The following is an 18,324-nucleotide window of genomic DNA, read 5'->3' on the forward strand; positions in this document are numbered from 1 at the left end:
AAACTTTCCCAGATATCAGCTGGCAAGGAAACTTGAGAAATGTAGTTTACATGGCTGATCTTTTTGCTGCTCTCCTTCTCCTTGCCCCCTATATGGGGCAAGGTCAGGAAATGCAGGAATTGAGTCAAAGTGACAACAGGCAAATCAGACACTACTCCTAAATTAGTATCTCTGGCCCACACTTCTTTTGAGTTCCAGCCTTACATTCAGTTGCTCTGCTCCCCTGATGCCTCTGCTTGGGTGTCTAATATAGTTGACTTAGTGTGGCCCAAAAGGAATTCTTGTTTTACCAGTCAACTACCCCTCATATTCTTGTTCCCAAATATGATTTACCTTGTGGCTTAGCCAGAAATCGGTTGTCACCTTTGTTTTGTTTCTTTTCCTTATTCCTTGCAACCTTTCAACAAGACCTGTTGATTCTGTGTCTCCACTATTGCCACCTTAGTCTGAGCCACCGTCACATCTGCCCCTAGGTCACACTGACAATGTCCTAACTGGCCATTTTACCGCTCTGCCTCCATGTTGGCTCATAACATACTTTCCGGGGGTCAGTTCTTGAAGATGTTGCAGGAAAAAAGAAGGAACAGGGACTTTATTCTAAGTGCTATGGGAGCTATGGAGAGAAATGATGGGAAATGAGAGCATAAGGAAATGATATTATGAGGAATAAAACACAGTGGAACAAGTGTAGAAGGTTAGGAGGTGACTATTTTTCAGCCTTCCACCACCACCTCTTTGCTTACTAGTCTCTGGCCTTCTCATTACTCCTCTAAAATGCCCAGTACCTTCCCCTGTTAGGCCTTCCCCAGGCTGGAGGGCTTGTCATGATTGGAGCAAACTGGGTGTACATCATTCAGGTCTTATTGTCTGTGAGATCTCTCCTACCAGGCTTAGTGATCACATTTGTTCACAAACATCCATCTTTCTCCTATAAGCACAAAATAGGATTACATTTTTCTGTACCCTGATAGCTAGCTTTGGCCAATGGAATGTGGGTACAAGTGACATATGCACCTACTGGGTGGAAGCCTTAAAAAGTTACGATGTTCCTGACCAAGCTTTTTCTCCTGCCACAGATTGGTAGTGCTCCAGATAATGGCTGGAGACATGATGGAGTATGGATGATAATTATTCAGAACTCTCTGCTTCCCGTGGACATATACCTTGAGCAAAAAACAAGTATTTGCTGTTTTAAGATGCAGGGACGTTGAGATGGTTGCTTCAGGCAGTGTAACTAACCTATCTAGGCTGGTAACAATTCCCCAGGTCTAGAGCAGCCTGCCTTGAGTCTCACAACTACCACCAGCTGATAATTTCCGCTTGATTTGGTTTCTACTATGCACCCCTTTCCAAACCCCAGGAAGGAGGGGCTTTGCTAGCTCCCAGTGCTGGTGCATGGTCAGTAGGCAGTAACCATTTCAGGGCAGCCCCAGTGTGAAATGGGTTGCCTGACTGGATCCTCCCCTGCGTGTTTAATAAAGGGGACTTATAAAGAGACACAGCTGTGGGCACACACACAAAGATTAGTAAAGGGTTTGTTTACACAGAAGGGAAATGAAAATATTAATAACTCAGGGAGAAAGAGAGAAACTGGTGAATGGGTCCTACCTGTTCCGCTGAGCTGGGACCCCAAGAGCACGGTGAATGCCGGTGGAAGAGCGGGCTCCCCAAGGCCCACATGTCTGGTTATACACAAAACCTGGTGCCTAACTCCACCCTCAGTTCCCAGCAATCCTCCCTTCGGTGGTGTTGACATGGGATTTGATCTCTTTAGTCTGGGGTAGGTAGGGGCGGGGTCCATAAAACCTGTGTACATCCTTTTCCCTCAACAGATCTATAAATTAAGCCTCCAGTGCTTTTCACATACAAGTATTTTTTGTTTGAACACTATTTTGCAGAGGAAATAGGAATGAATATATCTTGCTCTTAGCACATCGGAAGCACCAGAACCTACAGCCTATTCCCCTCTCTGTGGGCTGATCTATCACTTGGGTTACAAACTTCCAGCAAATTCCCAGAAACCGACTTTCTCCTAAAGTCAGCTTGATTCCTTGGTCAGAATAGTCCCTGCTAAATACCATATGCAGCATATAAACAAAAGCAATGAAATCTTAGAAGCACAAATCATGAGAAAATTTTCTAAAAGTTGGAGACAGAAAGGGGCAAAACTCATTTGGGTACAGTTTTCACCACTATATGGTTCAGTTGTTCCACCATGGGGAAAAAAAATGTTCTATGCCAGCTGAATCTAATTCTCCAGTAATGATCAAATCTCAAATTTCACTACTGCCATGAGATACCACTGAAAACACAATTAGTGATTACTCAGTTCACAGTACTTTATCATTTAATTTTAATTGAAGACTCTTAGACCTGCCAGAGGCTTAGAACTTAGAAACTCAAGTTTCTAAGTTAGAGGTTGTATTGCTTAAAATCATTGCCTTTTAAAATCAAGCAAATTAAACAATGCTTTTCTATTATCATGTTACATAATCCAGTAAAGCTAAAGATCATTCAGATTATAAAAATAATCCTGCTGTATTTTTAGGTTTTCTATTTTTGCTTCTCACTTAAATCTTTTTGAAGGTTTCAAGATATATTGAGTTATTGAAGAACCAGGTCCCTAAAAACAATGACTTCAGTGTTGAACTGTTCCTTGCAGGAACACTTTGTACGACACTTTCATTCTTGAGGGCAACCAGAGTAAGATTATTATTACACTTAGTTGGGTCTTCTAGACCCTACCCAGATCATATCCTCAATAACTCAAGTGTATTTAGTCTAATTTGCAAAAAAGTGCATTACCAAAATACCAGCTCACTAAACATTTCACCTGAAATTGCTGGAGGAATGTCCTAAACAAACTCCACGTAGAGGTTTTACAGACTTCACCTCAAACCCAGACCAAAGAGATCCAAGACACCGAGAACTACAAATCCCTTAATGTCACCACCACAGAAAGGACTGCTGAAAACTGAGGGTGCAGTCACACAGCTGTTTGGTATATAGCCAGACATAGAGGCCTTGGGGGCCCTTAGTTTTTTCTCCAGCCTTCAGCATGTTGTTTGGTAGTTCCAGCTCAGCAAAACTGTAGGACAATTTCACCAACTTATCTCTTTTTCTCCCCAAGTTACTCTTCAATTCCCCTGTAAACCCCTCACTGTAAACCCCTTTTAAAAGCACACAGGTGAGGACCCAGTCAGGCCAACCCATTTTACATTGGGGTTGTCCTATGACAAAACTAACAACTTTTAATGTTAATGGATAACAATTTCTGTGATCTTGTACAATCTCAATTAAATTTTATGAACCATATCCTCATCCTGTAGTCCAGCAACTACATACTTGTAGCCGAAACTTAAAAAACATGAACCCATTCCAGTCCTCCTAAGTCCTGAAAAGTGGGGCAGTTTGAATATGCAAGACTTTCAAACAGAAGGCCATATTCACACAAAGGAAATCATTTACATGTGGGTAAGGAAATAGGTATTTTTTTTTACATTGGCTTTAGTATTTTTATTTTCCCCAAACTTTCCTGAATTTGGTAATCAGTCAATACCTTTTTAAATAGTACTATTTACTGCATCTGTAAAAAGAAAATGAAAAACTAAGCAGAAAACAGAGTTGAAGAAAACTAGATGTCAGTCTATACAATTTTTCACTTTCAGCACGACAGACTTTATTTTGGCACTTTAACAAATATTTTGCTTTACAGCAGTGACAAAATATTTGCCAGAAATGTTCTTTTCCTGGCATGGATATTCCAAGCAGTTGTTATCCTACGAGCTGAATTTCACTATGCATTGCACAGCTAGAGGAACACCCACTCCATTCTTAACCTCCGTTAACTGATGGGGTGCTGTTTAGCTTTGGAAGATGCCAGCACTTCCCTTAAGTCACTCCAAAATAGATGGATTCTGCCAGTGATGGAACAAGAATTTGAGAATTAAGGCCATTAAGAATTTAAGTAAACACTGTTCTGAGTGCTGTTTAAACTTTTTTCTTTTTCTTAATGAGTTCTGTGGCAAATCCAGGGGATGTTCTCTAAATGAAGTATTCACACTTTATTTAAAAAGTAAATTGTATGTTGGAAAGGTCGCTGCTGTTTTGCTGTCTTTTCCTACTCTGGTGGCTCACAGTGTAAAGCAAAATTAACGACAAAAATAGAAGAAGGAAATGTTCCTTTAGAAGTACCCAGGTAGGGCACTCTCATACTTCCATCGCTTTCCAGCAACTTCCATCCAAAGCAATTGAGGCCCTCCTTTTAATGTACAGAGCCTTCCTGCCTGTGTGTGAACTACGATGTAAACTAAGTAAGGGATTCCATCTATTTGTTCTTCTGTTAAGCTTCAGGAGATATTTGGAGCACCATTTCAAAGGTAAATCAATCTCTAGGCCTAAGCCTTAACTACCGGAAGAGTGCTCTTCAGTTCTTTGGAATTTATAGTCCTGTAAGTTATTTGCAAAAACAGGCATCCATCTCAATACTGCCATCAGCTATCCCATAAAGGTTGCAAGCTTCACAATTCCCTGGCAGCCTTCCAATATCTGTAACAGAACACACACAAGGCGATACATTCAGATTTACTCTGGCCAATTCAGAAGCGAATCTGGTAATAAACAGCCTCATCAATGAGCTCTTTGGTTTGGATTTACGGATACTCTGGAACACACAGAAATCAAACCCACATCATCTTTGAAAGCAGACGGCTGTTAGTAAAGGGGAGATGTACATTTGATCGAAATGCATAGAATTTATAACAGTGACATTTTCAATATTAGGCCACATGATTTATTCAGTAGTTTTTATGTTCCCAAATTACAATTTATGTCTATTCGTAAGACTACAAAAGTTACCATTAGAATTGTCTGTGCTTATAAAATACCAACTTTTTAAACTGTTATATATACTCATTAACACCAGTCTGCGACAAGTTACATAGAATCATAGGCACTTCAAAGGCTTAAAAAGACGTTTACAACTTAAAATTGCATTTTTAAGAACAAAAACCAATTTTTTCCTTAAATCCATACTCGTACCTTCAAATTACAAGAAATTAACAAATACAGTGGCCAAAAGAATCTGCAGCAACTTCTCAAAATACTGTTAAGCATCTTTGGGTTTGCTGAGGCTTGTCAGTAACTCAAATCAAATCCTCCCAAAAGAAGATCTGATTAGATAGATATGACTAAACAGTTTTGTGGTAATAATCCAATTTTACACATTAACTTGCTATTGCAAATCTGTCTGAAGCTACAGGTAATGAAAACAAAGCGAGTGTAAAATGGACAGTCTGACACTTAAAAATTTATACAAAGTGGAGGTTAAAGTTTACATATTTGAAAATCACATATACACTAAATTACCATTATCTGAATTATCCAGAGACAAATTGCACTGTAACAGCTACAAAAGGCATAGAATTTTGTTTTGTTTTGTTTTTAAGGGGACAAAAGGTGTTGCAGAAGAGAGGGGGGGGAAACAGATAAATTAACAAAGGAAGACCAACTTTGTAAGGTCAATCTGAGACATGCTAACACAAATGAAACATCTTCCCTCTTGGAACCACTGAATAAAAACAATCCTTTTGTATTTGCGCATAAAAGCTTAAACCGATTCCATAAACATTGAGGATTTTCATAACATAATATTTTGCCACTGCTATTCACAGAACACTGCAGATGTTAAGTTTTTAAATTTTATGTTGTTCTAAAGAAATACATGAAAAGTTTTAAATACAATGGGGTTTTATCATTAAAGTGCCGGAATGGCTCTTTAATGAAAAAAACAAAAAAAAAAACAAAGATCTTCGTTAATCTATGCAAAAGCTTTATTTTTTTTTTCTTAAAGTTCAGTGATCTCATAAATAGAGACACTAAATGGGAGTTTCACGCATAAAACTCCTTAGTAGGTGCCTTCTGATAAGCAGCGCTGGACGGTTTGCGTTCTCCCAGGTCATAGCTTCCTTCATCCTTCTTCCTCATGCGATACACCAGCAGCAGGATAAGGAAAATTGCAAAGAGAAAGCCGATAACTCCGCCAGCAATGACAGCTGAAACACACCAAAGGAAGATTACTTTTAAGAGATTCCAGGGGTGCAGAAATTAGCTTTGTCAAGCCCAATCCATTTGCACGTTTATAAAAGGCTTAATTTGAAACCCAAGAAAATATAAAAACTGGATTCATGAAGCAACCAGGTAATTATGCAAATCTGTCATTTCTCAGGAAGGTATAATACTTTCTTTGATTAGTATGAATAATAGCCCCCCAAAATCTCACTAAGGAAAATCTGGCCTTGACCGCAAATAATTCCTTATTTTAAAATTCTCTAGTTTTTTTCAGTACTCACACTTCATGGTCTAATCTCCTAATTGCTTTTTTAAAAAGAAAACACAAAACATGCTATGACTGACTTAACTTTTGTCAGAGTAAATATTAAGAAAGCATGCAAATTTCTTTCTCAGTTTTAGATTTGGAACGATCCTTTCAAGGCTTACATGTTCTTAAAATCTTGCAAGTCTTGGGCCTCCCTGGTGGCACAGGGATTGAGTCTGAACGCTGCCATGCTTTCACCATATGGTCTGAGTTCTATCCCCAGCCAGGGAGCTGACCCACATGGCGCAGCAGACTTCTTCTGTCTGGCTCCCTGCTCTCCTCAGCAGTGAATTTCATTAAATCTGCCTGCTTTCCGCCCCACTCTGTCTCTGATGAATCCTCTCACATCCCCCCTTCTCACACACCTGCACCTCTGGCTTACACCCCAGTTCTATGCATAAATCTTTTAAAAAAAATCTTGCAAGTTTTCCCCTTTAAAATCAAATGTTAATTCTTTCATCAGACAAACTACAATTAGAGACAATCTTCACACCATGGTGTATTATTTGTGTCAAATGCCCTTCTCCCTGGGGAGCTTTTCCTTCTTTAAAGTTTAACTAGAAATGAGGGATAACCTCACGCAAGACTGATAGATTTGTACCTCCGCCACCCACCACCCCACTCAGTTGTCCTTGTGAAGGACACCTCAGTTGTCCTTGTGATAATACCCCTCTCCACCCCAAAATGGCAAGCCATTTGACAGGGGCCTGACAGAAAATAAAAACTTTTGTCTACACCTTTGCCTCTGTCTGAAATGACACATTCAAGCCTTCGTTCAATATCAAGCTGGGCCCAGACCTCAGAATATTGTTAAGGCAAACAGAGGCCTATTGGAGGGAGGCCTCTCCTACCTGACCCCCACCAGCTACCCACCTGCCAGCACTTCTGTTCGTTTAAACAGGTTGTCTGAATGCTTCTCAGTATACACAATTTTATTCTCTTCAGATGTGTCCGATTTCTGTTCAGAATCAGAGAGGGAGACTTTCTCTTTATCAATTTCTTCAGGTGACTGAAGAGGAGAAAGGAAGTATTACAAAGGTTAAAAACAACGTACTGCCAGGAAATAATACATATGTACATATACCAAAGTTGGTTTTCTTCACTGGTGAATTTGGGAGGTCACGGGGATCATCAATGTGTGGTGTCCACATCGATGGGTATGTCCTATGGAGGACCCATGGAGCACATGGTCTTGTATAACACCCATCGCCCATCTAGGCAAGAGGACTAATGAGGGAGTGCATAATAATTTTTTTTAAATAATGTAATTGTTTACTTTTACATCATTTTGTGCATTTTCCCATCTCAGTTGTAATCCCTGTGGGCTTCCCATCACCAATCACCCATGTGCCATCACCGTAGTCCAGTGCATTTCCCTCCCCACCACTGTTTTTGATCCCATTCCCCACTCCACCCCATAAAATGTCCCTGGTATATAGCTGTTCATTATTAGTATTATTTTCTCGCCTGGTCTGTTATACTCCTGCTATGAGTGAAACCATCTGGTATTTTTCCTTTTCTTTCTGGTTTATTTCACTAAGTGTGATCTTTTCCAGCTACATCCGTGTTGCTACAAAAGACATGTGTTTATTTATTTTTTTGGTTGCTGAGTAATATTCCATTGTGTATATGTACCATCTCTTTTTAATCCAGTCATCCACTTTTGGGCATTTGGGTTGTTTCTGTATCTTTCCAATTGTAGATAAAGCAGCAATAAACACGGGGGTGCAGGTATCTATTTGAATCTGTGTTTTTGTGTCTTCTGAGTAGATTCCTAGGAGTGGGATTGCTGGATCACACGGAAGCTCCATGTTTAGCAGTTTAGGAGGTTCCATGTTTGGAACCTCCAAACAGTTTTCCATGGTGGTTGTACTAGTTTGGGAGTGCATAATATTTTGAATGACATGCTTAGGTGATATTAGCTGACAATTCCTGAGATCTCTACTTTCTAGCCACTCCACTGAAGTCAATTAAAGATCTGTCACCTCCATGTTGAGCTGTTTGGAGACCACTGAACTGGAATGCAAGTAAAAGACTATGAGCAATGCTCTGTTTGGACAAGTAACTTTTGTGTGTGTGTGTGTGTGTGTGTGCCACATAAATTCACAACAAACAAGGTAGAATACTTTTAAGACTGGCATAAGTGCCTCTGAGAGACCTGATCAACAGCAAAGTCTACTTGCTGGCATCCTACTGGGCATGCTTAATTTAGCTGTGCCGAATAACTACAAAATAGAAAATTTAACTGTCATTATTTTTTTAAATTATTCACTATCAATAGCATCATCATCTGTTCCCAAGGACAGCATTTGACACATTAGGAGCAGCACTCCACAAATTGCTCATGAGTGGATGAATTTTTTTATGACATTGAACATATAAAGATACCAGGAATATCAATATATTACAGTGTCTTGGGATCCTTATTGAGCCCATCTACCAAACATTTATCTTCTTTATCTGGAGCTAACATAATTACTTCCGTAAAGTCAATTTTTAAAAGCCTACATCAATTTTCAATCCATTGCTATCAGTTGACCAGAACTCTATGTCAAATTAGGTTTTGAAAGCCAAAACTGAGTTTCTTGTCTCCAGGAGTGAGTTCTGCTAGTCACTGACGACATGAGAATCAGTTATGAGAAGTGGCCAAATGCAAATGTGGCAGATCCAATGTCCCTTTCAACAGCCAAAGTCCAACAGTCTGCCACAGATGGTAGTGGTCAGTCACCCATCAGCTGCACCTGCCACTTTTCACCCCCCCCCCCCGCCTTTCTTTCATTCATTCATTCATCTGACTAAGATTTGCGGAGCAGTTCAGTAATTTGTGGAGCACTTGGCATGCAGGGAGCCAGCTTATGCCAGACCTGTGTGCCTTGTTGCTCACAGAACTTCTCATGGCTTCTTTCAGACCTGACCTGTGATGTTAGTGTACACTGGTCACTGACTGTTCTAATTCTTCAAGGCACCTTCCAGTCTGAAAGGGTGGACCTGTGTGACCCAGGGCTGCAGACACACACCTGCCTTGTTACTCACCACTCTGTTCACATGCATTAGGAGAATGGAGGAAAGAGGAGAAGGTGGCTAGCAGGGGAGCAAGAGCAGGAGGATGTGGCCCTCCCTGGTGGTGCAATGGGTTAAAGTGCAGAACTATGAAGCTGCCGCAGCTACTTCAGCATGAGTTGTATCCCCAGCCAGGGAGATGACCACACAGAGCTGCAGACCTCTCCTGACCCGCCCGCTGCTCCCCTCAGCAATGTACTTCATCCACTGCCTGTTCTGCTCCCCACTCTGTCTCTGGTGAATCCTCTCACTGCCCTTGCACCTCTGACTCCAGTTCTGTACGCATAAAAAGTAAATCTTTATTAAAAAAAGAGAGAGAGAGAGAGAGAGAGAGAGAGAGAGAGAGAGAGAGAGAGCAAGAGGATGCAGTAGTAAAGGTGGGATAGTTGTACATGTTCCTGCCTGCAGGGGGTGCTTCTTGCTCCAGAGAAGTGGTGTTACTACCTTCAAGGCACAGCCTTCCACATCCTATCTGCTGCTAAAGCTTGGTAGTGTGCCATTTCTCACCAACAGATGGGTGTGCTCCAAGAGGAGACACTTGTGTTTCCAAGTCCATAAGCAGCAGGCTACTCTTGGGCTGTCCCTGGCAAAGTCTGCCACTGCCGTTATTACACATGCTCACTTGGCAAACTGGCTTGGTCTCGATGGCTTCAATGAAGGCTTCCAGAATGCTTCCTGGGTCTCAGGTGTCATAGTACATGAATTCACACTTAATCTTTTCAGTGACCCATGAGGAATGGGCTCAGGGAAGCTAACAAACTTGATCGGATCCTGGATTTGAAATGTAGGCTTTCTTCAGATTTTAATACCTATTTTCAAACTTAAACAGCTTACCTAGTAGGGGGTGGTCAATTAATTGCAACATAATGCTAATAAGGCCAAAATCTCAGGGCTCAGAGTTTTCATTAGCTACTAGCTTTGCTCTATTCTAAGGTCAAAAACCTTTCTTAAAAAGTCTGCCCTCAAAATGAACATAGAGAGATTGTATCCAGACTCATCATTATCATTAAAAGAGGTCTCTGTCTTGGAGAGCCTGAGGAGATTCTCAGAAATACCTTACTGAGACTAGTACTTGGAATCTCTTTATTTCATGGCCTTCAGCATGTATAAAGTGCACCGTGGCTTCAACTCCAATTTCTTCATAAAATGAAAACAAACTTTCTTGGCATAAGTCAACTAAGCTGCCCCCTTAACTGGGCTGTGATTTCCTGTAAGAAATATTCAGTGAACTAGCCTGGGTGATAAAACTAGTAGGTAGAATGAGCTATATCAAGGCATGAGAAGGAGGATTCTTAAATGCATATTACGCAGTGAAAGAAACCAATCTGCACAGGCTACATTCTACAAGCTACTAACAATGTGACATTCTAGAAAAGCCAAAATTATGAAGAGAGTAAAAAGATCAGGCACTGAGGAACAGGAGACATAAATAGGCAGGGCACAGAGGACTTCTAGGCCAGTGATACTATAATGATGGCTAAAGTTATTACACATTTTTCAGAACCCAAAGACAGCATCAGACCAATTGTGAACCTAAAGTAATCTATGGCTTTGGGTGAGGAGATGCCAACGTAGGTTCATGGGTGGTACCCATGTGCCACTCGGTACAGATGTTGATAGTGGGGCAGACTATACATGTATAGGGCCAGAAGATGTATGGGACATCTCTTCAATTTTGTTGTGAATCTAAAGCTAGTCAAAAACACAGTCTAGTCAACAACAAAAAAGGAACGAGTAAATGTCAAAACAATCACAAATGGAAAAGCCATTTACAATCATACCATGAAAGACCATTTGTCTAAACATAATTTAAAATGGTATCTCTGAAAAGGCCCATTCTGTACATCTTCAATAAGAGCGTTTATAATAACCTGATCATGCAAAGCAAAAAAAAAAAAAAAAAAAAAAAAACCCACACCCACCTTTGTCTGAGCAGGTATTTTGTTCTGTGTCTTCGGTGCTGTAGTTTCCACTTTCGGAGCAGCACTGGTGAACGGTATCTTTGGAAGTGGTCGAGATGTTGTTAGCTCGGGACTTTCTATGTCCTCATCAGCTCCTAGAAGGAGGAACAACAACAAGCTGAGCCATGAATCACGACAGATTTCTGTGTTACCAGACAACAAGAGACTGACAGAGAAACAGCAAGTTCTTTCAAAATGCCTGCTCAGAAACTCAACACAAACCTTCCGGTAATTTCACTGCACTGAAGAAGTGGTTTTGAATGTGGGATGTGGGACGCTAGGCAAGTTTTCTATATTATTTTCCTGGACATCCCTGAGTATCCCTGGTCTATTCCGGCTCTACTCAGTGAGATTTCTCCTTCTCCATTGCAACACGCTCCATTTTCCATTTTAAAAACATGATAATAAACAAAAAAGGAAGACACTCCTACAGCTGACCACTTACCTGATGGCAGCTACTGTCCCTTTTCTACCAGGTGTTTTCTAGTGGTGTTGGAGTCTCACCAGCCCTCTTCTCACTAGATGGTGAGGCACACTCTGCTCTACTTCCTCCTTCAGATTTTCCCCATCACCACACTATTGGTACCAATGTCCCCATGTTGCCATATTCATTGACAATTTCCAGAATGGTCTTCATCTACTCAATTCACTGGACACTAGCCAACTACTGAATCTGCTTACTGATGAGCTCTTTGCACTTCTATGACTGACGGCCTAGTTTTCCCCGCACCTCTCTCGATACTTCTAAGTCTCCTTTGCAGGCTCATTCTCTTCTGCCTGGACACAAAATACCAAATATATTAAGGTTAGGCCACAGGTGTCTTCTGATTCTACTCTTTCTCCCTCACCCATGTTCATGGCTTCAAAAACCACCTAAACACAAATACAATGGAAGTTGCTATCATTAACCATACCACTTCTCTGAAACTCAGACCTATGGCCTACTTGACATTTCATTTTGAGTGAGCTGAGGCATTCTACACCCTAACATGTCCAAAGCAGAACCTATGGCTGCCCTCCTTTCCCCTAAGAACCTGGTCTTGTCCCTCTGTTGCCTTGTAACTCTCCATTCCCATAAGCCACCACTCTGACTACTTTTCTTTACTGCTACATCAAATTTATCACCCAGTTCCACTGATGTGGCCCTTTGATTTCTGCACCCTTAACAGCTACTACAGTTCCAGGCCACCACCCTCATCCAAGCCCCTGTACTCTTTCTATGAACCACACCTGTGCCTTCTTCCTAATGCTCCCATTAGTCTGCTGTCCACAAATTGGCTGTGAACCCATCCTCCTCCTATTTAAAACTATTACAATGGTACTCACCTGCTCCTGAGATAATGCAAACCACTCAGGTCAGTCTTGAGGGGTCAGGTACAGGCCTATATTTCCAGCTCCTCAAGCCTCACTATCTTACTGTCCCCTGGACTCCAGCTGGGGTCCCTGGATCTTCTGCCAGAAGCCCTAATTCCCAATTTACCTCCAGACCTAAGTTCAAAGGTCACTGAAGGTCTCCCTTGAAAATTATGGCAGCATCTTCCAAAGTGATTTATTTTTAAAGATTTACTTATTTATGCATATGGAACTGGGGTACAGGCCAGAGGTGCAGGGGCAGTGAGAGGATTCAGCAGAAACAGAGTGGGGAGTAGAAAGGGCCAAGTGATGAAGTACACTGTTGAGGGGAGCAGCATGCGGGTCAGAAGAGGTCTGCTGCACCATGTGGGCCACCCCCTGGGGTGCGGATGGAACTCATGCTGAAATGGCTTTAGCTTCTTATTGCTGTGCTTTAACCCGCTGCGCCACCAGGAAGGGCCCCAAAGTGAATTTTTAGCACCACCTTTCTTACCCAAATCGCATGAATCACCATTTTATAAGGATGCATTTATTTGTGTAACTGCTGATTGAAGTCTGTGTCCCCCCTAGACTAGACTGGAAGCTCCATAAGGCTAAGGGATTGCATCTGTTCTGCTGACTGAGTGCCTGACAGTCTCAAGCATGCACAGGCTCAGATCCAGTACTGGTTCAGAGCATGACTCACCACCAACTGCCATCTGGGCACCTTTTTTTTTTTTTTTTTTTTTTGCTTTTTTCCAAAATAGCATTTGAGCATTTGTGACATTCAAATACAAAATTTTGAAGTCAATCATTTGTCAAATTTGTAACAATCTGAATGCTTTCAAACTCTAACTCAAACCAACCTATTTCTGAGACAGGAACAAAGCATGACTAGTTTCAAATTCCTCACAGATTCATGTTAATGTAATAAGCAGTTTGGAAAGTTAAGAGGTGACATACTGGAAACAGTGTAACAGCTCTGACTATGGTTCATGTTTTAATAGATTAACTGTCTCCTTTCACAGCAGTGTGTATACTCATCCTACACAGAAGAAGGTAAACTGGAATAAATACAGGACTTGACATTAAACAAAGCAACAACAAACCCAGTATTACTCAATGATCTTGGAGAAAAAAATGCTTGAATCTTAGTTCCTTCATCTGTAAAATAAGCCTAAGACTAGCCAACTCTCAGAGGTAAAAATTGACAACATTATGTGTACATAAGTGTGGTATGAAATTAAATCATCAATAATGACAGTCCCAGAAATACATTCTTTTTCCTATCAGCCTGCTGACTTTCCATCAAAGTTTTACTATGAACTACGTGATTTGTTCCTATAACAAGTTATTTTCTTACAAAAAAAAAAAAAATAAAAGTTCCATGAGGAATAGACACTTTTAACAGTTAAGGTTTGTAAGACCATCTTGGTTCACAATAGGTACCAATGTCGAACAGCAAAGCAGGGATGTGCTGGCCAGAGGCCATAGCTAGTACTTCTTGAGTAAGAGACAGATGCGTCTCTAGCTCTCCCTGCACTCTCTACCTGAGACATCAGAGGCCCAGGTGCCCAGAGCTATGAGCCCATCTCCAGGTGGGAAGCCCCTACTTGGGCGATCTCACCCTGAATCAGTGGCATCCACTCTCTGAAGCTCTCAATCGTGCAAGTGTTTCTTTATGTTTCCATTACTCACTGGCTCTTTTCTCTTTTATTTTAAATGACATTTTCTTCTACATATAAAATGAATACTTTTTAAAAAAATATATTTCACAAAAAAAATTGGATACAGAAATACACAAAGGAAGAAAAATTATTCTACTGTCAGAGAAAGCCATGTTCATGTCTTTGGGGGTGAAGCTGATGAATCAATGAGTATCCCTTCTGTATCTTCCCATCTTCTATAGTTTTCATGTCTGATAGGATAATTCTAATTTTTGAGGACTCTTGTGTACTCTCAAAATGTTCCTTTTTTATAATGTGTTCTTGTTTCACCACTAAAGAAAGCATTTTCCTATCTCTCCACATTTAGTATGTTTTCCTATCCCTGTGAGTTTCTGTCCTCTTCCAAAACTGGGTATTTTTCCATAAATAGGCAACCTTTGAATATGTAAGAAGGTAATGCTGAGAAGCTGATAAAAAGCTCTGGGCATATAGGAAACTTGTGAAGTGTGGCCATCATCTGAGAAGAAAGTGCTGCGTGTTTTGTTTGGAGCTATGGAGAGCTCCCAATGCCAGGATCTTTGAGTTGCTTCCTTTGAGTTTGTCTGGTTCCCCGGAGAAGACAAACGTCAGACTCAGTGTTCTGGGAACTGATTGGGAGAAGACAACTAGGGATAACTCAGCATTAAATAACAACTCTTAATCTAAGAATATGTTCTAACATCCATATGGTTTCTATACCCCTAGCCCAAAGATGCTCTGCTTTAAATCCAAATAATAATCATCCAGTTTGCTTCTATGATTGAGAGTGTGAGTCTCTTTGCCACATGACTGTGGGAAGGAATCAGATCTACTCGCTTCTTAAACAGACTTTCAATCAATTGCTCTGAATTTGGTACCACGGTCCTGTGACCTAGTGACACCGATTCCTGGGCCCTGAGGGCCTCTGCTATCTTCACAGGGTTGCTTTCTGGCTCCCCCACTTCCAACTAACTCAGTTTCTCACATTTGCCAGCTCTTTTACTACTTGACCATCTGCTTCCCAGTGGCTTTTGTCTCCTCACTGCTTTGTCCTTGTGAGTTTCTGCCCAAATTTCTTGAATGCTGGTTAAGTTGGTCACTGGAAAGTATGTGTGTTCAATCTGCCACTTTCACCAAAAATTTTTACTTATCTCTTGAATTTCTGTTGCACAGTACCTCCCTATGTCATAGCACCCATGACATGTTAAACTTTTTTTTTTTTTGTCATTTCTATGTTTCCCTCATCAGACTCTTGATTCCTTGAGGACAGGGGCCAGGTCTTTCTCATCTCTGGAGCTGGTCCACCATGAATACCTATGAAAGACTGAAGGGATGCCCCAGGTTTTCTCACATAAAAACGGAAATAACAGAATCTGCCCTAATAGAAATGTTATAAGGATAGGAAAGGTGACTGACACACAGTAAATGCTTTATCCAGCTTACTTATAACTTCTACTACCTTTAAGCTGAAAATCAACATGCCTGGTACAGTACAAGTTCCAAAGTCCAGAATGATGTTCTTCCACTTCTTTGGTATAATGAGCTGCCCCAGGCTAGAGCCAAGGCAAAAGCAATCAGGGCTCATATTTAAGCATTAGCTCCACCTATCCCATTAGGGGGTTCAGGATTGCAAGTGGCCCACCGCAAATCCCTTTCATCTGGATTGGAGCATGTGAGGTGGCAGAGGGCTGGGACTCTGTACCAGTTTGCTTTCTATTCAACTTAACAATTTTGTTAGAAATCAGCTAGATGACTGGGGTAACAAATCCCTACAAATCTCTAACATCTCTTAGCGTCGAAGATCTGTAAGGGGAACCAAAATAATATTCACATTTATTATATCCTGGGACATTCTGAAGATGACAGTTACGAAGCACTTTTGAGGTGATAAAAAAAGAGGTGCCATGAGTGAGAGATATTAATAGAGTCGTAGGCTATGGAGAACAACTCTTTTCTCACTCATTCTGCGTGTGTGATATGTATCACTCTCCCAGAATAACCAGGGGTATTTTTACATTAGGATTGCACTGTAAGCTTGCTGTTACTAGGTCAGGCAACACCTCTCTTGTCTTTCTCTGACTTGCTGTTTTCCAGCTTAAAACACTGTTTTTTGTTTGTTTGTGAGATTGCCACAAAAGATATGATTTAATTTTTCTAGGTCATTCTGGAGCCCAGACCAACCTGATTGTCAGACATCTATATTCAGCATGAACACTGACCATCTGTAGAACCTACAATGAACATTATAAGCAAGGAAGATCTTGATAAAACTTTCCTAGCATTTGCTGACCACAAATTCCTGACCTGACCACTAGTCATGTACAAAGAGCATACTCTCTTCCTCTTTCTTCTTGGGGCGATTCCCAGTGCAGGTGAAACATTTACCAGGTAGAACAGATTGCAAAAATGGCCAAAACACTTCATTCTCTCCTTGTAGCTTCATCCTCTACAATGTGGCTTTGCAGCTCCTCCCATGAAGAGAACAACTCTGGGATGGCTACATGGCTTGCTTTGGCTGATAAAATTTGGTAGCAGTGATGCTGTGCCAGTTCTAGCCTAGGTTTCAAGAAACTCTGCGAGATGCTTCTTGCTTCTCTGAGATCACTGCCTCCTCCTTGGGAACAAATGGTTGGTGAATCAGAGAAGTGGTGTGGCCAGAGCCAAGTCTGCCCAGTGGCCCCAGAGACATGAGAGTGCTCTGCACAGCAGCAAAACTGCATCCCACTCTGCAGCTAACCACTGACTTGTGAGGGAGCTTGCTAGCCTAGTGAATCTGCCAAACACCAGTACAGTGAGCTAATGAGTAAATGACTGTGGTCTTCAGTCACTAGGGTTGGGGAGATTTGCTATACAGTGTTTCTGAGATAACAGATACACTGTTATCTCAACGAGAGTTGCTATCACTGTACCATCCTTTTACTCAGCTGCTACATTTACACTCCAAATTTTGAGCAACACACTATTAACAAGAAAGTAGAACTCTTCTGGATCTCACCTACAATCTTTACCACAGAGCTGGCAGTTTTATGAAATGCATGTTTAGTAATTTCTTTAAGCATGATTGCCATGACATCACTCTGGAAGCCTTAACAATAAATTAAGAGTTACTGTTGACAGAACACTGACTGTAGTAGCCAAGCACCAAACATCAAGAATTATAGATACGTCAACCACTTTAATCCTCAAAACAAGCCCATGTGGGAGGAACTATTATCATCCCTGTTTCATAATGAAGAAACTAAGGTTCAGCCACGTTAAATACATTCCCACAAGCTTACAGCTTACATGGAGGAGAGCTAGAATTTGCACCCAGACACTTAGACGCTGAAGAGCATGCTTTGAGCCACTGTGCATCCTGTCAGTCTCCTTGAAGTTCCACACAGCATGAGTGTGTGCACACGCACACCTGACAAGAAAGCATGGAGGATGCAAGCGTGGGAGTAGCTGCCTTACCTGAGCCAGACGCAGAAGCATAGTCGTCATCATCAATAGGATACACTCCTGAAGCTTCTTCAATGGAGCTGTTGTCGAGGTACATGTCTTTATCAGATGTCAGCTCTGCTCTCTGCAGTAGAAATAGAAAAATTCAGGAGTGAGTGAGTAAGAACATGTTGATTTATCTTACTGTTCAGGTTTTCATTGCCTCTTTTTCCTTCATTCTTTTGAACCTCCATTTCTGGCTCAACCCTTCCTCAGGACACCCTGACAATTTGACTTACTGCAGGGGCCGGCTATGGATGAATGCCCCCCAGGGGAAGTCTATGCAGCCTAATCCAGTAGAAAGAAGACAACTCAGAGGCTCAAGTACCTATCATGAGGGTATTTTGTTACATTCCACTAAACCTTTTGAGTTCCAATTGTCCCAGTGCTAGTTATAAGCCATCTCAGGCATTCTCTTTATTGCAAAGTC

At 41.2% G+C, this 18,324-nt stretch overlaps 1 protein-coding gene across 1 annotated transcript in view; it reads right to left on the minus strand.

Moving 5' to 3' along the window:
- Positions 1-3,651: 3,651 nt before the first annotated feature.
- SDC2 (syndecan 2) overlaps positions 3,652-18,324 on the minus strand; it is a 115,359-nt gene continuing 100,686 nt past the window's right edge. Inside the window, exons 2-5 of the mRNA XM_004679709.2 lie at positions 17,868-17,979; positions 11,359-11,492; positions 7,250-7,385; positions 3,652-6,053 (exon numbers count right to left, since the gene is read on the minus strand). Of these exons, the coding sequence (XP_004679766.1) occupies positions 5,890-6,053; positions 7,250-7,385; positions 11,359-11,492; positions 17,868-17,979 (546 nt within the window). The 3' untranslated portion in view covers positions 3,652-5,889. The remainder of the gene's footprint in view (positions 6,054-7,249; positions 7,386-11,358; positions 11,493-17,867; positions 17,980-18,324) is intronic.

Source organism: Condylura cristata, unplaced genomic scaffold (assembly GCF_000260355.1).
Source record: "Condylura cristata isolate star-nosed mole 26May11 unplaced genomic scaffold, ConCri1.0 scaffold00009, whole genome shotgun sequence".
NCBI lineage: Eukaryota > Metazoa > Chordata > Mammalia > Eulipotyphla > Talpidae > Condylura > Condylura cristata.